Below are 26,103 nucleotides of genomic sequence, written 5' to 3'. Positions count from 1 at the left end.
GTTCACAGGAGAGTACATTGAACTATCCATATACATTCCTCATAGATTGACCAACTGTTCACATTTTGGTCACATGAGTTTTATCCTTCTCTCTTTTTACACACATAAACATATTTTTTCTTCTCTTTTTTTTTTTGAGACAGGGTCTCACTTTGTTGCCCTGGCTAGAGTGCAGTGGCGTCATCATACCTCACAGCAACCTCAAACTCCTGGGCTCAAGTGATCCTCCCACCTCAGCCTCCTGAATAGCTGGAACTACAGGCACACACCACCATCTCTGGCTAATTTTTTCTGTTTTTGGTAGAGATGGAGCCTTACCATGTTGCTCAGGCTGGTCTCAAACTCCTGGCCTCAAGTGATCCTCCTGCCTCAGCTTCCCAAAGTGCTGGGATTACAGGCATGAACTACGATGCCCCGCCCAAACGTATTTTTTCTTAAGCATTTGAGAGTTAGTTGCAGACATCGTGACACTTTATGCTTAAATACTTCAGCATGCATCTCCAAAGAAAGCTGTCAGTCTCCTGCATAACCACAACCTAATTATCACACTCAGGAAATTTAACAACGATACAGTATACTGTCATCTAATATATAAATTTTATTCAAATTTTTATACTTGTTTCAATAATTTCTTTTATAGCTATTTCTTTTTAAAATCTGGAATCCAATCAAGAATCATGCATTGCATTTTTCTTGGTATGTCTTTTTAGTCTCCTTTAATGTAGAACATTTCCCTAGTCTTTTGTTTGTCTTTTACAAGGACATTTTTGAAGAGCCCAGGTTGTAGAATGTTCCTCAGTTTGTTTTTGTTTGTTTCCTCATGATTAGATCCAGGTTAAACATTTTGGAAGGAATACTATATACATGATGTTTTTTTCTTCAGTGCATCACATCAGGGTCACATGTTATCAATTAATCCCATTATTAGTGATGTTAAATTTGATCATTTGATTAAGGTGGTAGCAGCCAGATGTTTTCATTTTGAAAATATCTTCCCTCCTTAATTATTAATTAATTAAAGCAAATTAATAAGTAATCTGTGGGATGATAGTCTGAGACTATGTGAATATCCTGTTTCCCAGTAGTCTTTTGTACTGTGGTTTAGTATCTGTTGATGGTTCTTGCCTAAAAATGGTGACTTTCTGTTTCTTTTATTCTTTCTAATTGGTTAGTTGGTATTCTCTGTAAAGAAGACCTTTTCTTTCTCCCTGCCTCATCCGTTTTAAAAAACCAGCGTCAGCATATATTTTTATTTAGTATATTCCCAAATATTCCTGTCATTCATTTCGATGCTCAGATTTTCCCAGATTTGGCCAGCGGGTTTAGCTGGGTTTTAATTTCTTAAGAGATTGACATTTTTACTACTTCCCTCAGTATGTTTTCATGCTTCATTGAATTTAATACTGGGATACAGACTACCATTTCAATATTTTTAGTGAGTAAGAAAACCTTTCTAGATAGTAGTTGTGTAAGATTAAAAAGGAAGAAATAAAATTTATATTATGGTTAAACCAAATTTAGTTCTGTATAGACATTGTATAGAAGTCATTTGTAGTATAAATTTTTCTTAGGTGTGTATAGGGTGGGATGGGTAAGGTGGGTGGGGTTGCAGAAAGTCTAGCTCTTGTGTGTGGTAAAACTTCACCAGCTTGAACCTTGGTAAAGTGAAATTTGTGATTATTCAGACACGATAAGTGTCATATTTGAGTAAATGATTAAAATTCCTTATACATTTGATGGAAATCTAGCCTAGAATCAGTATATTCTTCAAAACATAAAGTATGATTTCTGTTGGTCTTCAGTGTTAAGAGTCTAGCAACTCTTTTTTTTTTTTTTTTTTTGAGACAGGGTCTCTCTTTGTCACCTAAGCTGGAGTGCAGTGGTGTGATCATAACTCACAGCAGCTCCAAACTTCTGCTTAAGTGATCCTCCCGCCTCAGCCTCCCAAAGTGCTGGGATTACAGACATGTGCCACCATGCCCAGCCAAGTCTAGCAATTCTTATATGTCCAATTTCATCTATTAAGACTATACTAAGTGGGCATGGTGGTATATACCTGTAATCTCAGCTACTTGGGAAGCTGAAGCAGTAGGATCACTTGAACCCTAGGAGTTCAATACTAGCCTGGGCAACATAGTGAGACCCCCATCTCAAAACAAAGACTACTTCATTACCAATCTATTTATTTTCTTGTTTATACTGATTAAGTATTTCCTTTACTCTGGAGCAATGGTTCTCAAAGTATAGTCCCAGGACTAGCAGCATCTCCATCAGCTGGGAATTTATTAAAAATGCAAACTCTTGGGCTCCACCCCAGACCCACTGAATCAGGAACTCTGGGGTGCGGCCCGGTGCTCTGTGTTTTAACAGGCCCTCTGGGTGGTTCGAATGCACATTCAAGTTTAAACACTGGTCTAGAGCACTGTGCTTGAGAGGCCTTGATTTAGTCCAGTTATGGGTCAATTATATTTGTCTTAGACCTTGTTCATTCATTTATTGAACATCTATTTGCCAGACATTCTTCATGGGTTAGATTACATTTGCAACACCAGCTACATATTTTGCACATACAGCCTATTAGTAACAAAACGGACCAGGTAGGAATGTGACTGATCTTACATAGTCCCATCATTGTCACTGGAAAAACAATCTAAAGAATAAACTTTATTATTTTGTTTTTCATGTTGTTATCACATTTATCAATTATGATGAATTACTATATTTTATCAATTTGACGATGCACATTTTTAGCACATAAAAGGTTCATCTTGAAAATCTGTTTCACATTTTAACAACTCTGGTATCAAGATGGATTTCACAATCACTTTTGGCAAGGTAGCAGTCATGAAGTTGTCTGGGCCTACAAATGAACATCAGAACTTGCAAAGTGAATGTCAGTGACTTGGAAGAAAATTGTGATGACAATAGAAGGGAGGACTCTTTTAAGAAATGTTACATCTCTTGGGCTCTTGGTGGCACAGTCGAAAATACATATGGAAAATATGGATATCAATAATGATGTTGAAATGTTTTAGAAAAGTTGGACACTTAATGTGAAGTTTTAAGAATCCTTTGTCTCATTTATCCCAATTATTTAGCTTATATAAAGGATGATACATAATAAAACTGTATGTCTAATAAGCCAGGCACGGTGGCTCATGCCTATAATCCTAGTACTCTGGGAAGCCAAGGTGGGAGGATAGCTTGAACTCAGGAGTTCAAGACCATCCTGTGCAAGAGTGAAACCATGTCTCTACTAAAAATAGAAAACTTAGCCGGGCATAGTGGGTATGCACCTATAGTTCCAGATACCTGGGAGGCTGAGGCAGGAGGATTGTTTAAGCCCAGGAGTTTGAGGTTGCAGTGAGCTATCATGATGCCACTGCCCTCTAGCTGGGGTGACAGAGTGGGACTCTGTCTCAATCAATCAATCAATCCATAAAAAGCTATGTCTAAATAAGCATAGAGAGCACTTTTAATACTTTTTAAAAAAACTTTATTTTAAAACTTTTTAAAGGGAAATTTTCAAACACTTGCCTACTGAGATTGTATAATGAACTCCTGTGTACCTATCACCTAGACATAACCTTGAACTCTCTGCCATTTTCATTTCATCTGATCCCCAGTTTTTCATTCAATAAATTTAAAATTAGAATTCTAAGTGATGATGTATCATAGGTTAATTGGCAATGGTGTTTTTCTTTCTTAGTGATACATTAAAATAGCAATGCATATTTATAATCAGTGGCATCATAGATTCTATGAAATGTTGTATATGAATGGTATATTGTGTGATGTTTTCTGATCTTAGCTGTTACTTACTAAACCATCTTTCTAGTAAAACTTTCTTCCTTAGGCTTGGTCTCTTCTATTCAATGAGATGCTAAATATGAGTAATTTTATTTTTTCTTCTCTAGAGATTCCAGAGAGTGACATGGTACCAGGGACCATTTTGGTGACAGAGGAAGAACTTAGTAGATGTATTGAGGATGTGTTTAAGGTTGGTAATTCGAGTAACTAATGTTTTTAGCTAATATTTGTACTTAGTCTTTTAAGATAATTTTGTCTTTTGACTGGTATTTCAAGACTTGCAATGACTAATCTTAAGCTCCATACTGTCAAAATCTTTTCACTTTGAAAACTGGAAACTATAAGCTGACCTTTTTAAGTGAAAAAACAGACATATTTTGAAACCCTATTCATTTCATCATTTACTCTGAATGTTGACACAGTTTATGTTGTCCAGCTGGTACATAGCACTGATGCAGCATGTCATTTGAAGAAACTGACAGAAGCATTTTCAGTACTGTAGGCTTCCTAAAAGTATAAGATAATATTGAATCTACTTTATAACTTTTAATAGTAATCACCATCATAAAGAAATCTCAATAAATGAATCCAGCAAATGAATACCTAAATATATAATGAAAATGAAACATAAGAATGTAAATTGTATGTTCTCCATGATTACAATCTTATAAATATATGTGATATATATTTTTAGAAAAAAATAAAATTCATTATGTTAGGGCCAGAGGAAGTTGGGCTAAATATTCTTATTTAAAGTTTATTTCAATAAATTTATAATAATATTTTACTATTGAAACTATTTATGTTAGTAAACAGCTTTCCATTTTTTTTTTTTTTTGAGACAGAGTCTTGCTCTGTCACCCTGACTAGAGTACAGTGGTGTCATCATAGCTCACTGCAACACCGAATTCCTGGGCTCAAGCGATCATCCTGCCTTATCCTTCCAGGTAGCTGGGACTATAGGTGTGCCCCACTATGCCTGGCTAAGTTTTCTATTTTTAGTAGAGACATGGTTTTGGTCTTGAACTCCTGAGCTCAAGCAATCGTGCCACCTTGGCCTCCCAGAATGCTAGGATTATAGGTGTGAGCCACCGCACTCGGCCTAAATTTTATTTAAATGGTATCATAACCTGTAACTCTCATTCATTCATCTTCACTGCTCGATGTTATTGTATGACTATACCACCACTTACTGATTTGTTCTTCTTGAGACAGAGTCTCACTTTGTTGCCCGGGCTAGAGTGCCGTGGTGTCAGCCTAGCTCACAGCAACCTCAAACTCCTGGGCTCAAGCGATCCTCCTGCCTTAGCCTCCCGAGTAGCTGGGACTACAGGCATGCTCCACCATGCCCAGCTAATTTTTTCTATATATATTTTTAGCTGTCCAGATCATTTCTTTCTATTTTTAGTAGAGACGGGGTCTCGCTCTTGCTCAGGCTGGTCTTGAACTCCTGACCTCGAGCAATTCTCCCGCTTCGGCCTCCCAGAGTGCTAGGATTACAGGCGTGAGCCACCACGCCCAGCCTAGTTGATGGAAATTTGTATATAAAGTAGATTTTTTAACTGCTTTCTTGAGATACAATTCACACACCATAGAGTTTACCCATTTAAAGTGTACAAATTGTTGGCTTTATGTATATTTATAGGTTTGTACAACCATCATCACAATCAATTTTTGAACATTTCATACTCAAAATAAAACTCACACACCATGTAGCTGTCACTCCGGGATCCCTCCACCACTTTCCCCCAGCTGCTATCCCTGGGGAACCATTGATCTATAATACTTTCTGTCTCTGTAGATTTGCTTAGTCTGGACATTTCATGTAAATACAATCGTACTGTAGGTGGTCTTTTGTGATTGGCTTCACTTAGCATGATGTTTTTAAGGTTCATCCATGTTGGAGCATGAAGCAGTACTTCATTCCTTTTCATTGCCAAATATTATTCCATTATATTAACGTAACACATTTTGTTTATCCATTTATCAGTTGATGGACATTTGGGTTGTTTCCATATTTTGGTTATTATTAATAATGCTGTTGTGGACATTCATGTCCAAGTTATTGTGTGTACTTATGTTTTCATTTCTCTTGGGTATATACCTAGGAATGGAATTGCTAGATCATATGGTAACTCTATGTTTAACTGTTTGAGGTATTGCTGGACTGTTTTCCAAAGTGGCTGCACCATTTCACATCCCACCAGTAGTGTATGAGGATATATAGTGAATCTTAAAGTCATGCTCTTTCCGATAAGAAGGCAGATGCTTTTGTTTTAATTTCACCTTTTTTTTTTTTTTTGAGACAGAGTCTCACTCTGTTGCCCGGGCTAGAGTGCCATGACGTCAGCCTAGCTCACAGCAACCTCAAACTCTGGGGCTCAAGCAATCCTGCTGCCTCAGCCTCCTGAGTAGCTGGGACTACAGACATGTGCCACCATGCCCGGCTAATTTTATATATATATATTTTTAGTTGTCCAGCTAATTTCTTTCTTTCTTTTTTTTTTTTTTAGTAGAAACGGGGTCTCGCTCTTGCTCAGGCTGGTCTCGAACTCCTGAGCTCAAACTATCCACCCGCCTTGGCCTCCCAGAGTGCTAGGATTATAGGCGTGAGCTACCACGCCTGGCCTTAATTTCACTATTTTAAAAAAACTGAAGTATACCCTTTACGAGGTTGATCTGACACACAAATATGAATCTAAATTGCTCACATATAAAATATGACATGGTAGCTGTGTGAATATCATGCTGTTTTTATTGTTTAATGCCTCATTTATAGACTCCTGAAAAGATGGGTCTTATATCCTGTTCTGAATATTTGTAGGCAAGAACTGTTCAGATTATGGAAAGATAAGAAATGACAAAGAGCAGTCTAGAAAGCAAATGTTCTGAATTAGAGAACAGTGCCCCAGTAACTATCAGAAAGATCATGTCCCATCTAAGGAACGGCACGATGAGAAACTGTTAAATGGTTGGGTGTGGAATGTTAGAAAGATTTGAAAGTACTGTCATGGCAGGGGTGGGACTAATTGTGACTAAACTTTGGTACAAAACTATCATAGGATTCCTTGGAAGTCAATAAACTTCCTTAGAGGGGAAAAAAAGCACAAAACAGAGAATTTCTTTCTGTTAGGGGAGATATCCATTGAAAAATAGAGACAGAGATCTGGAAATAGTGAATCCTGCCGTTTCTGCTATTCTTGCCCCCAAAAAGTAGAGGAGAAACTCCTCATAGTTCAGTGAATAGTTTGGTGAGTTTAAGACCTTCTGGAGAGGCAAGCAAAATGTCAGTTTGCTGCAGCCGCTGATCGTGCACCACGGATTGGGGCTGTCGTGGAACCAGGAGGGATGTACGAGAAGGGTAATTATTCTCCACGAGGCTTTGGCAGCCCAGCTGCAGTTGGGAAATGGAAATGTGTATGTTGGAGGAAAATGGTAAACACTGTGAAATTTAGCAACAAAGGATGTGTTGTCTTTATTAGCTTTCTGCTAATGCTAAATTATAGAGTACAGCTCAAAGGCAGGAAATAAGGAAAATATCTGGGATGGGTGAATTGATCCAGCAGCTCACTGGGTAACAAGAGAGTACTTAAACTTAGAGAAGCATTTGGGAACATTTCCAGCTGTTTTTGCTCTCTCTCTTTTTCTTTTTGTTAACAGATTTATTGAGATAAAATTCATATGGCATATAGTTCACCCATTTAAAGTGTACAGTTCAGTGTTTTTTAGTATATTCGTAGGATTGTATAACCATCATCATAATCTAAGTTTAGAATATTTTTGTCCCTCCTAAAAGAAACTTCATATCTATTAGCTATCATTCCCTATTCTCTCCACCCTTCCCCCAGCCCTAGGCAACCACTAATCTATTTTCTTTTTCTTTCTTTTTATTTCAGAATATTATGGGGGTACAAATGTTTAGGCAACTAACCTATTTTCCATCTCTATAGATTTGCCTATTCTGGACATTTCATATAAATATAATCAAACAATATGTGGTCTTCTGTGATTGGCTTCTTTCACTTAACGTAATTTTTTTAAGAGACAGAGTCTTAATCTGTTGCCCAGGCTAGAGTGCAGTGGCTTGATCATAGCTCACTGTAGCCTCAAACTCCTGGGCTCAAGCAATCCTCCCACCTCGGCCTCCCAAGTAGCTGGGACTACAGGTGCGCACCACCACCCCTGGCTGATTTTTAAATTTTTTGTAGAGACAGAGTCTCGTTCTTGGTCAGCCTAATCTCCATACTTTGCTTCTTCTCTCTACTCTTTCTAGAAGAGGAGTTTTTATAGTCTCCAGCTAGTTGTCATCTTAGTCTGGTGTCTTACTTTGGAGTTTTGGGTCTATTTTATCTTGGCACCTCACTTGACATTTCCAATTTTACATCCTGTGTCACATTCATTATCCCTACTGCCTACCAGGTGGAGTAGCCAGTGTCATCTTTATCTTATACACCACCTCAATCAAACTGTTAATAGTTATCTGATTTTTAAAACCACAGCAGAGTTAGAAGTAACAAATTAGAAGTTAGGCACCATTGCAAGAGAATGCCAGCAGAGAGGAACAAGAAAGGACACCGAAAAACTACCCAAAAAGGGCATCCTAATTTGAAAAGCAAAATATGTTGGAGCTGGTATATTCCGTATACTTTGTTTAAAAAGGAGGGATTGCATATTAGAAATACTTCCTTCTGAAAGCATTAAAATATAAATACATCTTGGCATTTAAAGGAGTAAACCCTCAACTCTATGAAGGAAAATTTTATGACAAGGAACTATGACAAGGGAAGGCCTCCTACAGCCGTATCCCTCATGCCAACAGGGAGTAGAGCAGGTGCTTATTGATAGCTCTGGTGGGCCGGGGGGAAAGTTCTCCATATACAGGTGTATATGTAGGTACAGTTGAATTGAATTGAAAACTTGGCATAGCCACTTTTTCTTCATCTGCATAAATAATTCTCATTTCTATGTATTAAATATGTACCCTACACCTGGTAAATTATCTAAATCAAAAAGGGAATATGCAGCTCAGATAGCTCTGAGTCCAGAGGTTCCCTTCTCTCCCCTCTGACTCTGCCGGGGGCCAATCCCTAGAATGTGTAAATTCTTTTGTCCTCCCTGGTATGAGAGGGATTAATAAGGTGTTTCTTTGTCTACAGAGGTGAACAGAGGCCTAGACTCTACAGAGATCAGTTCTGGGTAGGACAGGGCAAGACAAGTGCAATTCTTTTTTTGTTTGTTTTTTGAGACAGAGTCTTCCTCTGTCACCCCACTAGAGTGCAGTGGCGTCATCACAGCTCACTGCAGCCTCATACTCCCAGGCTCACACAATCCTCCTGCCTCAGGCTCCCAAGTAGCTGGGACTATAGGCATGTGCCACCACACCTGGCTAATTTTTTCTGTTTTTAGCAGAGACGGGGTTTTCCTCTTGATCAGGCTGGTCTGGAACTCCTGAGCTCAAGTGATCCTCCCACCTCAGCCTCTCAGAGTGCTAGATTACAGGTGTGAGCCACTGCGTCCAGCCTGAAATTCTCTTTTATTTGGACATTTTCTTGCTCTTAAGGGGACTGGCCAAATTCTGAAATGGGGAGAAAACGTTCCCCTTTAGTATTCTTCACAACACTTGCCCAAGACTCCTCCTAAAAGCAGAAGCAATGTTAGCATGGGAAAGAGTAGAAGATACTTAATTAGTTTATTTTCTACATTCTCATTTCCATTTTATCTCTCTGTTTCCAGATTCAGGGAATCTCGACTTTAATTATCCAAGTCTTTTTCCCCATCTAATCTTAATGAATTTCTAATTACAGTGACTGTCAGATTGGCCGTTTGACTCCTCTTTCTGAATTTTAAATTAGATTTGCAGAGTAAATTCAAATCTTGGAACTGGAAGGAACTTTAGAAACAATTTAGGGTAACCCCTCCTTTTTCTAAAAATAAACTTTATTTTTTAAGAGCAGTTTTAGGTTCACGGGAAGATTGAGTGTAAAGTATAGAGGGTTCCCAAGTACGCCCTGTCCCCAGACAGCCTCCCTGACTCCCCACATCCCACGCCAGAGTGGCACGTTTGTTTCAGTTGATGACCGACATACACATCAATATGATCCAAAGTCCATGGTTTATATTAGGGTTCACTCTCGGTGTTATACGTTTTATGGCTTTTGACAGATTAACCCCTCATTTTATAGTAAAGCAAACTAAATCCAAAAGATTGTGTGAAGTGACTTGTTCCAAATTATACAGCCAGTGACTGGCAGAGCTAGTCTAGTCTCTCCTTCTCTCTCTCACTCTCCTTTTCTGTGTTAAGAAAAGATATTTGCACATGGTGCAAATTTAAGAAGCACAAAGGCTTTATAGTGAAAAGTTAGTCTCTTTCTCACCTTGGCCTCTCCTTAAAGGCAATCATTTTTTTCTGGAAATTTCCATGTATAATTGAACTGTGACCCTGAATTATAATGCAAGCAAAGGACCAAAAGAAGTATCCTTCAAAGCCGTGGGAGTTGCAGTTGTTAGCTTGCTAGCAGGGCTCAGACTGTGGTATAGTGCAGTAGAAAGCGCCTGGACCTAAGAGCCAGGCAGACCTATGTTGGAATCTGGCTCCTAAGTTGACTGTCCCTGTGGATTTATTTATTTATTTTTTTGAGACAGAGTCTTGCTCTGTTGCCCGGGCTAGAGTGCCGTGGCGTCAGCCTAGCTCACAGCAACCTCAAACTCCTGGACTCAAAGTGATCCTTCTGCCTCAGCCTCCCGAGTAGCTGGGACTACAGGTACTCGCCACCACCCCTGGCTAATTTTTGGCTTCTATTTTTAGTTGCCTAGCTAATTTTTTCTATTTTTTAGTTGCCCGGCTAACTTCTATTTTTAGTAGAGACAGGTCTCATGCTTGCTGAGGCTAGTCTCGAACTCCTGACCTCAAGCGATCCTCCCGCCTGGGCCCGCCAGAGTGCTAGGATTACAGGTGTGAGCCACCGTGCCCAGCCTCCATGTGACTTTAGGTAACTTATTTAACACTTGAGTTGTGGGGATGAAGTAAGGTAACTTTTGGTAGGTTCATAGCATACTGTAGCACATAAGTGCTCAAAAAACTGTCAATTCCCTTTTGGTTCACGGAAACTCGTTTTTAAAAAGATTGTTTTTATGCAATATGTTCTGAAAACATGCATAGTGCAAAATACTTGCTATATTAGGTAACTTGCCTTGTTCTTTTTCTTCTCACAAGTCTTAATTACACTCAGCAAGTACACTAGAAGTTCTGGAACACTACTATCAAAAGGATCACTGTAATGTTTTAGAAGGGAGTAATTGACTAGTTTAATCTTTAATAGGGGTAAAATCAAGTTCCAGCCTGTACTGAATTTCAGTGTTAGGATTCAGTCACCTTGATTCCAAATAGGACTGTCATGTTCTATTTCCACAAATGTATTAATACGTCCCTGTAAAACATTGGTCCCCAACCTTCTTGGCACCAGTTTCATAGAAGACAATTTTTTCACAGACTAGGGCAGGGGTGGGGTGGGGATGGGAGGGGCATCACCGCCTCAGCTCCACCTCAAATTATCAGGCTTTAGATTCTCATAAGGAGTGTACAACCTAGGTGCCTTACATGCACAGTTTACAGGGGGGTTCGTGCCACCACTGATCTGGCAGGAGGCGGAGCTCAGGTGGTGATGTGAGTGATGGGGAGGGGCTGTAAATACAGACGAAGCTTTGCTCACTCACCTCCTGCTGTGCAGCCCTGTTCCTAGCAGGCCACAGACCGGGACCAGTCCACAGCCCAGGGGCTGGGGACCACAGCTATAAAAGATAAAGCCATAAATTAAGAAAATAATTTCATTTACAATAGCATCAAAAAAATAACAAAACATTTAGGAGTAAATTTAACATTTGCATGAGGCTATGTATTTTACAGAATACATAACATGAATTATCTTAATTGGTCCTTATGCTAATAGCTTAATGCCCTATATTATAAATGAGAAAACTGAGATCGAGAGAGGTTTAAATGTCTTATCTGTGTTAACTCACATAATGTGATTTTTGGGCAATCACAAAGGTGGCAGAGACAAAATTCCCACCCCAGTTTCCTGCCTCCTGACTTCCTGGTGCTCTTTCATCTCCTCTGCAGTGGTCTCTAAGGGGCGTGCTTAACAACAGAGTGAAAATCTATGAGATGAGAAATGGAGCATGTGAGGACCCCTTTTTGTTTTGTTTTGTTTGCTTTGAAACAGAAACCTATGTTTATTCCTAGTGCTTTTGTCCATTTTTATTCCTCTGAGTTTTTTTTCTTTCTCTTTTAAATTTCTAGTTAATCCTTCCAGAGAAATTCCATCCTCCAGATATTAAAGATAGTTGCCGTACAAGCCAATATAAAATCCAGCCTTCTTTTGTTCCGCCTGCTTTCCCTTCCGTGGCTGAAGTTCTGTGATTCTGTTCTGTTAATTAGCACTGATCGAATAGTCTCTAGCTACAGCTTTAAAAAAAAATGTAAATGCACAAGGCATTGTAACTTCCTCACAATAATAGAGCTTTTGGGAAAACAAACAGCAGTCTACTTTGTTCATTTATTCTTTGATTCAGTCAGTCATAAAAGCATTTAAAAAGTACCTACTGAATGCAGATACTTTGCCAGGTTTACACATACAGAAGTGTTTAAGAGCCAACTGATGCCTTCAAGGAGCTCCCAGTCAAGACAAAGAGTTCCAGCAGTGTGTGATTCCTAGTTAAGAACATCCAGAAACATGAATCTATTTTTTGTTGTAGAGCAGTCCTCCAAGCTTAGATGAAGGATTGTGAAGCTTAACCACAGACGCCTCATATCGTGCTGGATCTGTGAGAGAAAGCCAACATGCAGTCAGAAAGGAACAAGGAAATCCTTGCAAAGGAATGAGGAAATCCCCAGACTGGGTCGCTGGTACCAGTCTGTAGCCTTGTCTGATTGTTCTGAGCCACTGTGGTTATCACGGATCCATAGTGGCCTCTTATTTTGCCCCTCAGCTCTTCCTTTGTGTTTATATTAGAAAAACCACAGGTAGATAAGGAAGTTCAACTTCTCCTCAAAGCACCCTTTCACTTACCCTCATGCCAGACAGTTGAAAGGATACCTTCAGAGTCTGTCTCTCCCTTCCCTGCTTCAGCTTTCCCCGCTCTCAGTACTTTGTTTGGTGATCGTTAGTTGTACAGCTGTCGCAAGTAACCAGAAAACCTTTCAGCTAAACAGGATTTCATCTTTAAAGCACTAACTTCAGGACTGGACAGATGAACAGAAAGCATGTGACAAAGGGTTAGAAATTTGTTACATCTTGGTCAAGTTGAAAGTTCAGTTGTCTCAAACTTTTTTGCAGGAGTGGTTAATTTTTTCCAACTAGTCTTATATCTTAATGACTGAGGTACCAAGAGGGTCTAAGGAAAATGAGCAAACTTGCAGTCAATCTGACTTCCTTGTTTTACAGGAAACTGACCCTCAGAGAAGTCAATTGACTTGTGTTAAGTCACACAACTGGTCAGTGGAAATATTTACAAATAATCCTATGTGAGGCATACCCAACAGTTATACTGTTTAAAAAGGAAACTTTCAGTGATATGCTTCTTAGATACATTTTTCCTATAGGTAGAAATAATACATGAAATACTGGATTGTGTTTAAAGGGAGGTAGATTTGGGCTCAGTACAAGGAAGAATTTACTCTTAGTGTTGGAAGGGAGGTGACAGTCGTGTATGTATCGAGGAGAAGACATTGAAATTGTTTGGGATATCATAGAAAAAAATCATTTATCAAATTGAACCAAAAGGAGACCTTATCTCTAAATCTTTCCACTTTGGGGGGAAAAAAAACCCTCCTGTGTCTGTGTTCCTATCTGTGAACTTATTAGTTGGTGAATTGATAGGGGTTATTCTTAATTTTTCTCTTTCTCTTTCTACATGCTCTCACCTTCATCACTATCCCTTTAACCTGTTTTATTTTTCTTCTTAGCACTTGTTGCTACCTGAGATCATATAGTTACTGTTTGTTGCCTGTCTCCCTGACTAGAATGCAAGCTCCTTTGAAGCAGATACTTTGTTCACCGCAGCGCCACACACCCACACACGTAGGAGCACATAACTGGCACTCAATAAACATGTGCTGAGCCTTTATATAAAAATAAATAATACGTATGTATCAATAGCTTTACAATTTTTTTAATATAAAAATAGTGCTTGTTTCTTGTAAGCAAATATAGAAAAGTGTAAGGAAGAAGAGAAAAAAAATTGGAGGAATTTATCAACAGCAACATATACCCCTGAGCAACGTGCTCGATTGAGTTTTTGTTAGAGTTTGAAGTGCTGTGGCCCTATCAAGCCAATAAGTAATGGAACTTTAGTTCCATTTATGTTTTGTTGTTTTTTATTTTTGAGGGTTTTTGTTTTGTTTTACAAAAGATGCCGGTAAGGAAGGATGGCTCTGCAGGGATTACCTCTGAGAACACAAGTTCCAGAGCCAAACAATAGGCCCTTACGTTATCTGGGGGAATCTATTCTTTTACCTCCTGCAATTGGTGATATCGTAATTAGGCCTGCGTATTACTTCTGAACACCGCTGTACAAGGCACTTCACTCAGCCGAGCTTATGGAGATTAGATCATGCACAGGAAGCTGGTTCCACACAGGAGTCAGGAGGCTTAAGGGGTGTGAAAAATTAGAGTTAATTTAAAGGGACAAGGTTCTCTGGAAAAGCAAAGAGATTTTTCCAGCTTGTAAAAGTGCCTCCATAACATTTAGTTTCCCATAAACAGCACTGATTTCTACCTCAAAATTCTTTTTACAAGAAAGAGCCTCTTAAAGCTTCCCTTCCCTCATCTTTAAAATAGGGCTGCTAATACCAACTTGGTGAAAATGTTATAATTTTAATGAGCTCTTTAAAGAATCTCACATAGTACCTGGAAGGTAAAAAATCTCGCATAGTTCTTGAAACATGTACTAAGGGCATAATCACTGTCAGTGCCCCTTCTTTTTCCTTTTATCATTATTACTGTCCATACTATCAGATTTTAATTAGATTATTACAACAGAATTACATTTTGAATTCCTGTTGGGTTTGATTGGAGTTTTGAATAACACTTTGCCCTTCTTAAGATACTTTATCTGCTTTAAATTATTATTTTCATTATTATAATTGGTTTACTTGTTTTATTCTTCCTGTACATCACAAGCAATACAAGGGTTAATGATTCTTACTCATTTTTATATTCACTGCAATACCTAGAACAGTGCTTTGAATCCAGTGAGTGTTCAGTAACAGATTGCTGAATTGAATGCATTTGTGCTAGCCTTATTGAAAGGTACAAATAAAATATGTAACATAGTTATTGTTAATAAAAGTCAGCATCCTCACACATTTAACCATGTAAAAGCCAGCACAGATCTAGGTGCACAGTGTAATTTCTTTGAAGACTTATTGAATTGAAGGGAATAGGACATACCTGCCTGGCAGTCGCATCTTAAGAGTGCTATGTTTTGGGTTTTGTTTTGTTTCAAATCTAGTTTTAAGTTTTTTTATTTGGTACTAATGGTCTCTTAGTTTTTAATAGCAGGGCCTTCAGCAGTAGTATGGTTAATGCATAGACAAATAATAGGCAGATGAGGGGACTCAGATAGCCAAAAGTAGGGAAAGAAGAAGTCAGAAAATGGGTTAATTTACCCATTGTAGGCAGTTCTTCCGGCTGCACACACGAAAGGCTGCTGCTCCAGTACAGCCCCTCTGTTTCAGCCTAACTGCCAAACTCAAATGGTTTCATCGCCATATCCGAATACATCCTTAGAGCTATTAATAAAAGTGTGCACTTTAGTAGGAGGATATTGCTTATGATAAGATGCTTAGCCCTGCTAAGTGTCTAGTGTGTGATTGCCATTGCTCTGGCCTTACAGTCATGGTATTTCTCACCGTTCCCTTTTCCCTAGGTGTACGTGGTGGGGAATGAACCTTTGACAGTTCTGGTGGATTCCCTGCTTCCAGTCCTGGGAGTGCTCTTTCTTCTCTACTGTTTTACCAAGCAGAGTGTGTCTCACATAAGGTAAACCATCAAAGGAACCTTATTCATTTATAAATAGAATCTTATTTGTTTATAAATTGTGAAGTCTTGCTTGTTGTTTTTGTTCTTATTTTGAATATAAGACTTATGCCACTTTAAAATTATTTCCTTTCAAAATCAGGAAACCACTGGAATCTTCTTATTCTGTTCATCTTGAAAAGAAACAGAAGTCTGTAGATAGCAGGGGATTGGATATGGTTTTTAGAATGACTCCTCAACCTGTGTCCTAGACATCAGAGACGAAATCTCTGTTGACATGTGTAAGCATGCCACTGTTTGATCAGTGAGAAATACTGCAATTACGTGTCTAGAAAGGAGGAAATAGGGGAGGGATCATAATGACCTTGTGAGGAGTTATAAAACAGGTTTGAGAAATCTGGATCTGAATGCAGCACATTGTAATTTAGCCTGGGATTTGGTGTTAGTGATGAAGGGTGTTGTTTAGAAAGAAGAGATTTCTTAGTCATCCAGAAAGTACTCTTTTATAATAGAATTTAAGTAGGACTCATTTTGTATTAGCTCTATTTTCGCAGTAATTTATTTTGTTTCTTCTTCCAGGTAAGAGTTTATATCCTATCTAAGGTCCTACAGAATTCCGATTTTTGACGTTTGGAAATCCCCACATGTAATCTGATATACAATAATAGTGCCTTCTTTGCAGGGTTATTGTGAAGGCTAAATATGCATGAAAGGAGTGGTCTCCAGCCTTTCTGGCACCAGGGATGGGTTCCCTGGAAGACACTTTTCCACCGATGGCAGGGGGTGTGAGGCTGAGCTCAGGTGGTGACACAAGTGATGGGAAGCGGCTTAAATAGGGATGAAGCTTTGCTCGCTTGTCCGCCGCTCACCTCCTGCTGTGCGGCCCGGTTCCTAACAGACCATGTGTGGGTACCGGTCTGTGGCCTGGGGGTTGGGGACCATAGCATTACAGTGTTTAGCACAGTCCTTGCCAAATAGAAGGCTCACTAAGTGGTAGCTATCATTGCTAAGTGGTAAAGGAGAACATTCAGTCTTGCATGTTATTTAAAGCTTTTGTATTCCCTTTGGCTCTTCACCTTTGGGGTAGCACCTCATGTAGCCCACAGCCACAATGGCAGTGACAGGAGAGAATGCAGTGGGAGGTGGAGGCTATGCATATGTGACTTTGGATACAAAGGACAGTCCATGTAATAACGCTTATTTTAGTTTTAAAGCCCAAGTCCTCATAGTGCTGTCATATCCTCATCAGAGACTGACAGGGAAGATGTGAACACTGATTCTGTTCCTCTCCTAGTTGATGGGCACAGAGAGAGGAGTGGTGAGGAATCAGCAGCATTTTCTTGGTACACTGTTTTTTGGTCACCAGCTATTGGTTCCACTGATAGTAGATGATTGGTCTCTATGTACACTTTCTTTCACCGTGCTTTACCAAAGGCAGCAGTACACTTGGAATTAAAAAAAAATCACATGGGGCTCATGCGGCATATCAGGGTTGCTTCTGAGCCAAGGATTAGTCAGTCACTCATTGAATTTCAGGATATTTGCATTCTGAAATTCACAAGAAGCATACTTTCCACTCCTGCGTCTCAGTAGTAGGGGATCGTGCCAGCATTTAGAATGCAGTGGAACCTGACAGTCTCTTTTTTTGTGTTAGCTTGTTAGATACGTAGAGTGAGATGACAGGCTCATTCATAACTGCTTTTTCTGCCAGGTCACTTTGCCAAGAGATCTTATTATGGATTCTGGGAAAGCTGGAAAGGAAGAAGGCAATTGCCAGCCTGAAAGGATTTGCAGGGTTGGACAAAGCTGTGCCCTCTCTCCATTCTCTGTGTCAATTTAGAGCCGCCACTCATGGTGGCATTATGGTTACGGTCAAAGAGGCCATTAGGTGAGTCCACCCATCCGTTACTGTCTGTCTCTTCTATTTTCTACTCGAAAGGCCATTCTGCAACTCAACCACTAAGGGGCGCTGATAGAAAAGAAACCAGAAACTTAAGCAGCCCAGGCACTTGCTATTTATAATCTCTAAATGAAATGTGAGCCTTAAATAATCCTCCAGGTTTTTTTCCAAGATGCCAGCTAATAGTAGGTACAATTTACTGGAGCCTCAGAGCTTTGCATCACAACAGGTCTTTACCAGGGAATCAGAGTAAAAGGCAGACCCGTGTTCCCCCTTAACACCATAATAATCCAGTTCTCCTTCTGACTCTCAAAATGGTATATGTGTGTTCATAGTCAGACTTATTCCCAAGGGAAATTTTCTGACAGTTATATTTTATGATGGGGATTTGTTTCTCACAGGGATCGATTAGAAAGTGCTTAATAAATGTTAGTGGAGTGGGTAATTTATTTCTCCGACATCTCATAGGTGTATATTTTAACACGTTGACTGCCATAGGAGTTGTGTTTAACTCAGGCTAGTTTTGAGTCCGGGGCCTCATGAAGCAAAACTCTGCAGGTGGTTCGTGAAAATCTTACTTGTTGCTGTTCTTATTGTTACAATTAGTATTGACAGTTTAATTCTAAAAATGTGGATTGCATTGCGTATAACTCACGCACAGAAAATAATAAAAAATGAATTAGGCCAGGCAGAGTGGCTCACGCCTGTAATCTTAGCACGCTGGGAGGCCAAGGCAGGATTGCTTGAGGTCAGGAGTTCCAGACCAGCCTGAGCAAGAGCGAGACCCATCTCTACTAAAAATAGAAAAAATTAGCTGGGTGTGGTGGCACGTGCTTATAGTCCCAGCTACTCAGGAGGCTGAGGCAGGAGGATGGCTTGAGCCCAGGAGTTGGAGGTTGCTGTGAGCTAGGCTGACGCCACCCACTTTAGCCCAGGCAACAGAGCAAGACTGTCTCAAAAAAAAAAAAAAATTAGAAAGGATCATTTTGTTTTAATAAAACACTGAGGTCCCAGGGAAAAAAATTTTTTTTCTGATGTGGCAGTCAATGTGTTAAATGATTTCCACTTTCTGGGTGATCCGTGTAGGATGTTTCACCTGAGAACGTAAATTCCTGTTGATCATAGCCCACACAGTACTTAACTGGTGGCAGCTGCTCTATTTGGATTTCACATCACGTTCAAAGTGTTGCTGTTTGTTGAAGTGTTCAAATTTAATTTTATGTTCATGGTTAACTTTGGCAAAGTTTTCACACACCCTCTCAAGATGATGGACTTGAAGAAAATAGAAAAACACATAGCTACAAACAGAATTATCAGAGCTAGACCCTGACTCAAAAAAAAAAAAAAAAAAAAAAAAACCACTTTGGAATGGGTTTTACCTGGGACCAATTTAGTGACTATATAATTTTACAGTATCTAACTTAATAATTATAACTTACTGCTATCTTAATAAATCTCTAGTACGCTTCTTAGTGCATATATGTCAAAATCCACACTTCTTATTGAAACTATAATTTCTCTTCATAGTAGGAAAAGAAATGAATAGGCCATGATTCAATGAATCTCTGTCCACTGCCAGAAGCAATGGGTCTTTAACCTGGGGTCTCTGCATGGACTTCTAAGGGTCTAAAATCCTCTTGAAATTATATACACAAAAATGTTTTTTATGCACACATGGATTTTTCTGAAAATAGGGTACATAGCTTGTTTCCAAAAAGTTGACAACCACTTCACCAGAGAAGAGTGTGTGTGTGTCTGTGTGTGTGTGATTTTACCATTTGTTCTAAATGTCCTGATAGTCCCCCAAGGCCAGGGTCAAGGTCTGTATCACCACTTACCTTTCATTCTACCCTTCTGCCCAGTGCCAGTTATCCATTAAAAGTTTGATTAAAGAAACTCCATAGGAACAGCTTAGATTTAGATCATCCAGAGTTTTTACTTTTCTGGAACTAAATATAACTATTTGGAATTGACTCTTTATCAGTGAAATTTTAAGAGTGAATATTAATAAAATGGTGCTTCTTAAGATAATTGTTGCCATGTCTTTTTAGGAGTATTTGAACATAGTATTAATACTTCATTTTGATGATCAGGATGGTTCACAGTAACTTAGAAGTGTTGTTTATACATTTCAACTTTTCTTCTAACACATAATGTGGTGGAGAAAACATGACTGATCTGAAGGACTCTGGTAGATTCTGGGATAATATAGGAAATAATCCTAAGCTAAATGTATAGGTTATTCATTCTACTAGAGGAGTATGAAGGCCATGTTACTAGTGAACTGACAAATTGAGACATCCTGCCCAGTGAGACGGTCTGCCAAATTGACTTTAATAATTGTACTTTTCAATGAGATGAAACAACATCTGTCATTTTTCAATTTAGTCTGAAAAAAATTTATTTCTGTGATCACAAAAGCCATGTATGTTCTTTGTATAATACAAAAACACATAAAGAGGAAAACAAAAAAATCAACCACTATCCTGTTCACTGTTTATATTGTTTTAGTGTCTTGCTTTTTAGTACACCTTCTATGCCTTTGTATTTGTTTACATGATATGGTATAATAATATTGTGTCTTTGTCTCTTCACTTACCAGATGCAGTTAACACTAAAAGCCATAGCACATCTTGAGAAGTTTCTTGTTTTTTTTGCAGTAATCATAGCACTGTTTCAGCCAAATTTTATTACTTGGCAATCACATTCGACCTACTCATTTTTCTGAACTTTCATGCATTTTCTTATCTCAACTAATTGATTCATATTAGTTGAAATTGACAGTATCTCCGCCCATGATGATTGTGTCTTTTTCCACTGCCCATAACCCTTCAGGGGCTCATCAGAAAAAAGTCGAAGTTCCTTTGAATGACATCCAAGGTCCTGCATGATCTGACCTCATTTTGCAGCCTTCTCTTTTTCTGTTATTCCTCAGGAACCAGAATATCTGTATACAATTTATACTGTAACTTCTCCTTCCTTTTGCAACTAATGAAATAATAGTAATTTTTCAACAACCATCTTTTTAAAATTTATTTTATTTTATTTTTATTTTGAGACAGAGTCTTACTCTGTTGCCCTGGCTAGACTGCAGTGGTGTCATCATAGCTCACTGCAACCTCAAACTCCTGGGCTTAAGTGATCCTCCTCTCCTAACCTCCTGAGTAGCTGGGATTATAGGCATGCACCACTGTAGCTGGCTAACATCCATCTTAAAAGTCACTGTCTTCATGAATCTTTCCCTGTTTGAGCAACTAACCATGTAGGACATAATAGCTTAGTTTCTTAGAATAAATACTTTTTCAGCATGGAGAAAGAGAAAAATAAGTTAAACAGATTTTTTGAGATCTTTCTAATGATTAACTGTATGGAAATTACAAGTTAATTTAGAAGATTGTTGTGGGGTTTGAAAAATACATATCTCTGGGTGACACTGCCAAGATAAATCTTACCCTGCATTGCAGTGATGAAGATGAAGATGAAGCCCTATACCAGAAAGTGTCCTCAGAGCAGGGCCAGGTGGAACATCTTGGGGACTTGTTGTCCCACTGCCAGGAATGTGGTTTGGCAGGAGACTTCTTCATCTTCTGTTTGAAGGTGAGAACTACATATAGTTCCTGATCAGCTTTATTCAGGGGTAGTTCCAGGAGACCCTTCAAATTTTCATGGCATTCATAATTTTTGGTCCTAAAATTTAGGTCCTAAATCAGGGAAAACAATCAGAGGACATGCAGGAATTTATTTTTTAGTAGCCTCGGGTTGGTAAAAAGAAGAAATTTATCTTCAGTAGTATTCATGTGGTCTAACTACTTTCCAAGGTGACCGGCACTGAAGTAGAGATGAACAATGGAGAACTGTTGTCCTATGAAAGGGTTAATCTTTGCTGCATGTTGACAGTAAGAACTCTTTTGAAGTTAATAGCAGGTTTTACAGCTATAGAGTAATCCCTTATCCTTTCTGACTGTTGTTCTGTCAGGTATTTGGAAAGGAGATTTAGCAATTCTGCCTCCCTCATTTCATTTTGTAGCCACTTTGAAACCTTTTCTGGGTTTGTTTCTTAGAGCAGAGTGGTTGTGCTTCCTTTTGCCCTCATCTCCAATGGTAACTTGTATAACTTGTACCCAATAATGTTACTCCTTATTTGCACTGTCTGGTATCATATGGTGGTGACCTCCAGCTCTGCATTCTCCACTCTTTCCCCTAAATAAAGTGTCTGCTCTAGGAGACTGTGGAGATTAAGGTTGTATGGGTATCGGAGAATGCAAGGAAGGAAACAGGGCTAACACTTCTAGAACTTAAAGCAGGGGACACTTCTGATGCTTTCTTTCTTCCTTGTTCACATCCATCCCCATGCCCAGCCACGCATTCTAAATGACATTTCAAGGGGATGTGCTCTTAATTTCATACTTTTTAAAAAAAAAAATGTTTAAAAAACTAATAAATCAAAGGGCTTTGTTCTGAAAGAGGGTATCTCTACCTTGGCACTGTTGACATTTTGGACTAGATAAATTTTTTCTCGTGGGGAGGCTGCCTTGTTCACTGTAGCAGCATCCCTGACCTCTGCTAACTAGATTACTCTCCAATTATGACAACCAAAAATGTCCCCAGACATTGTGAAATGTCCTCTGGGAGCAAAATTGCCCAGGTACAGTCGAGCACCACTGCTCCAAACCGTCAGTTACTTTGGTAAAGCCCTAATTATTTGTTTGGAAACTTAAGGTTTTCATTTCCCAAGGAAATTTACAACATTGAAGTGGAGATGAAAAGCCTACCAAACCCACGGTAATAAATTATCGATTAGTAGAAGTTTAGTTCTAAATATCTTAGAGGAAAAGTGTTGTAGTACCAAAGGCATCATATGGCCTCTAATAGGAGTTTGAGAATGTGAGGTAGTCTGAGGTCTCAGTTCAAGGAAAGCTATTGATAGAGATCATAAAAATATTGATAAAGTAAGAAGTCTGTCAAACTAGTTCTTTGTGTGTATGTTTTTTATTGTGAAATTTTATTTTTTTAATTTTATTTATTTCGAGACAGAGTCTTACTCTGTTGCCCTGGCCAGAGTGCAGTGGCATCGTTATAGCTCACTGCAACCTCAAACTGCTGGGCTCAAGCGATCCTCCTGCCTCAGCCTCCCGAGGAGCTGGGACCGCAGGCATGCGCTACTACGCCTGGGTAATTTTTCTGTTTTTTGCAGAGACAGGTCTTGCTCTTGCTCAGGCTGGTCTCAAACTCCTAACCTCAAGTAATCTTCCGCCTCAGCCTCCCAAAGTGCTAGTGTTATAGGCATGAGCCACTGTGACCAGCCTTATTATGAAATTTTAAAATTTCAAGTACATGGTATCATACTGTATATACTATTCTGCAATTTACATTTTTCACTGAACAGTATTTTTGAGATCTATCTATATTGATATCCATATAGATCTAGTTCATTTATTTTAACTGCTGTGATATAACAAATATATCACAATTTATTTTGTTATTGCTGGGCATTTAGCTTGTCTCCAATTTTGAGCTAATATAAGTAATGCTGCAACAAAAACAGGCTATTTCTTTAAATATGCATTTCAAATAGAGTTTTCTAGCTATGTTTGTGAAGGCCTTAGTACTGCTGGCTTTTCCTTTATTTTTTTCTTTCTTGCCATGCTTGTAGGAGTTGACTCATGTGGCCATGGAAAATGAAGCAGAGTTAAAAACTAAGCCTTTCTCCAACAAAAGCCTCTTGGAATTAGAGCAACACCAGACTCTTCTTGTGGAAGGCCAGGAGCGGAAGTTGCTTGTCCTGCAGCTGGTGGCTCTTCTGTGCGAGAGAATGTCCGAGCAGATATTCACAAATATCACTCAGGTCAGTGGTTGCCACATCCTGGACCCCAGCCTGGTGGTATTTTTCTATTTTGGTTTCTGTACATTCTTTCCAAAAAATGTTCAAAAATGTTGCTCAGAGTATGGTTTGATGAAAACAGCATTAGTATTTCCTGGAATGCAGGTTAAACATGGAAGTAACTGAGCCTACCCCAGGCCAACTGAATCCAAAACTTTCTTAGGTCCTGGCAATCTGCGTGTTCAACAAGCTCCTAAGGTGGTTGTCCTGCACATAACACTTTAAGAACTGTTTTAAATATTTTTATTTTCTATCACAGTGGTTTTTAATTTTGGATGTAAATAAAATTATCTGGGATCTTTTTCAAAATATTGATACCCAGCCCACTTTTAGAGATTCTGATTCAGCATGTCTGCATTAGAGCCTGGGCATCTTTCTCTTTTTAAAGCTCCATGGATGATTCTAATGTGTATGAAAAGTTGAGACTAATTAGAAACTCAAATTTGGGAAAAAAATCACTAATGATAGTAAGAGCACTTTGAATTTTATAGGTGTTCTAACTCACAGCGTATCCCTACAATATCCTGTGAAGTTTTAAGATGTTTTAAAGAAATGCTTTCAGGGTGGTATAACTCTGTGAATCAGTCCCTGAATTGTATTGGCTCAGACATTATTTTTACCACCTTTTAAAAACATCAGAAATAAAAGTAATAAAGCAAAGGCAGTGTGGTCACCATATTTTACCACTTTACCAGAATTTAATGTTGCTCGGCTGGTGAATAGTCAGTTGTAAGATGGTATGATTGTCACGCTTAAATCCGATTCTCCAGCTCTTTGTATCGTCGTCATTGTCATCAGCCTTCGGGTGTTGCTAAGCAGCATTTCACTATAGCTCCTGCTGAGAAAATTTGCAGCTGCCTGTCAGCTCTGACTTATCGTGCCTGTTTAATGAGAATTATGTTCATGATTTCTTTCCTGGCCTCTTATTCCTTCAGTTCACTGACCCTGTGTTACTCAGTAGGGTGATTTGTTTCTCCTACATTTATATCTGTTCCCTGAAGACTTTCATCCAGACCTTATGTCTTTGTCTGAGGATGCTAGTTGGAAGGGGAAATGGTCTAAAAACTGATATGACTTGAGCTTGTGCAATTATCTCCCTTTACTCCTAATTAAGGAACAATGGTTCAGGCTGCTACAAAAATGATTTGTCCCATTAAAATTATCCTTCAGCTAAGGTTAAAATGTAGCAGGACAAAAAGAGCCACAGAGCCACAAGGAAATATTAAATTGCATTTCGTAATCTTGCTCCTAGTGGTAATATTGGTGTATTATTTTGAAACACACACACATATGGATAAAAAAATAAGTTATCAGTAATTTTGTTAATATTAGGAGTCAATATTTTGAGCATAAAAAAGAGTTATAAAATAGAGAACTAGAGTAAAAACTCTATAATTTTTTTTTTTTAAGAGATGGGGTCTCTCTGTGTTGCCTAGGTTGTACTTGGACTCTTGGGCGGAAGCAATCCTCTTGCCTCAGCCTCCTGAGTAGCTGGGATTACAGGCGCATGTTATCATGCCTGGCTTAAAACTCCATAATATTGAATACTTCAGTTGGAAGTATTAGTATGAAGTTAAGATTTATTTTTCTCTTTTTAAGACATATTATAGATATTTCCTAGGTCAAAGACAACCCAGTAGCAATAAGCATCCTTAGTGCCAGATTATAGTTTCTAAATACCATTTTCTACTAAAAGAATTCAAAGCTCTTTGGAGTAAAGGTTGATGTGAGGTCTGGGGCAAGAGTCAAACATCATAAGCCTCTAGGTATCTTGTGATGCCTTAATGCAAGGAAGCTACTGAGATTAGTGGGGTCATGTCAGTACCACTCAGGAGCCATCGTGAAGCGGCTCCTATTGGCCATAGTCATTAGAAAGAATAGATCATTAGAAAGAATAATGTCTGCAATGGATTGAAACACAGATATCAAAATCTGAGTCAAAATAATAAAAAAAAAAACAACCCTCATTGGACATCTTTGGAGATTGCTAGGGGATCAGTTCACTATTTGTAAATTGATAAATAAAGGGGAAGAATAGAGCATTTGTCTTGTCTTTCCTATGGGAACTGTATTTCAGTGCAACCAAATAGTCAATGAAAGAAAATTTTTCTTTACAGGAGAATCACAGGTAAAAAAAAATTCAAAAAGAATACTAGAAAATTACATTTTGCAACCCTCTAATGAAATAACGGATCTGGTAACATCATAATTTCTGCCCAAACCATAGGATGGACTTTGATGGAGTACTTTATAGTGAAGGTATTAGGGCCAAAATGCCAAAGCCAACTGATTGATACTTTCCCCCCCAATATTTTATTATGAAAAATTTCAAATTTGAAAGAATTTTATGGTGAATACCTGTATACCTACCACCTAGATATTTCCATCAATCTTTTATTATACTTGCTTTATGACATATTTATCCATGTTTTCATTCTTCTATCCATCTCATTTTTAGAACATTTCAGTGTCAA

General features: G+C 38.6%; 1 protein-coding gene across 3 annotated transcripts in view; it reads left to right on the top strand.

Annotated features, from left to right (window-relative positions):
• TANGO6 (transport and golgi organization 6 homolog) overlaps positions 1-26,103 on the top strand; it is a 157,679-nt gene that overhangs the window by 18,882 nt on the left and 112,694 nt on the right. For all 3 annotated transcript variants that reach the window (XM_045533395.1, XM_045533397.1, XM_045533396.1), the window contains 5 exons: positions 3,918-4,000; positions 15,739-15,851; positions 17,560-17,736; positions 21,213-21,345; positions 23,402-23,593. In XM_045533395.1, coding sequence (XP_045389351.1) covers positions 3,918-4,000; positions 15,739-15,851; positions 17,560-17,736; positions 21,213-21,345; positions 23,402-23,593 — 698 coding nt within the window. The remainder of the gene's footprint in view (positions 1-3,917; positions 4,001-15,738; positions 15,852-17,559; positions 17,737-21,212; positions 21,346-23,401; positions 23,594-26,103) is intronic.

This window comes from Lemur catta, chromosome 20 (genome assembly GCF_020740605.2).
Source record: "Lemur catta isolate mLemCat1 chromosome 20, mLemCat1.pri, whole genome shotgun sequence".
NCBI classification, from domain to species: Eukaryota; Metazoa; Chordata; class Mammalia; order Primates; family Lemuridae; genus Lemur; species Lemur catta.
Note: the sequence above shows the minus strand (reverse complement) of the source record. Positions and strands in the feature narration are given on the sequence as shown.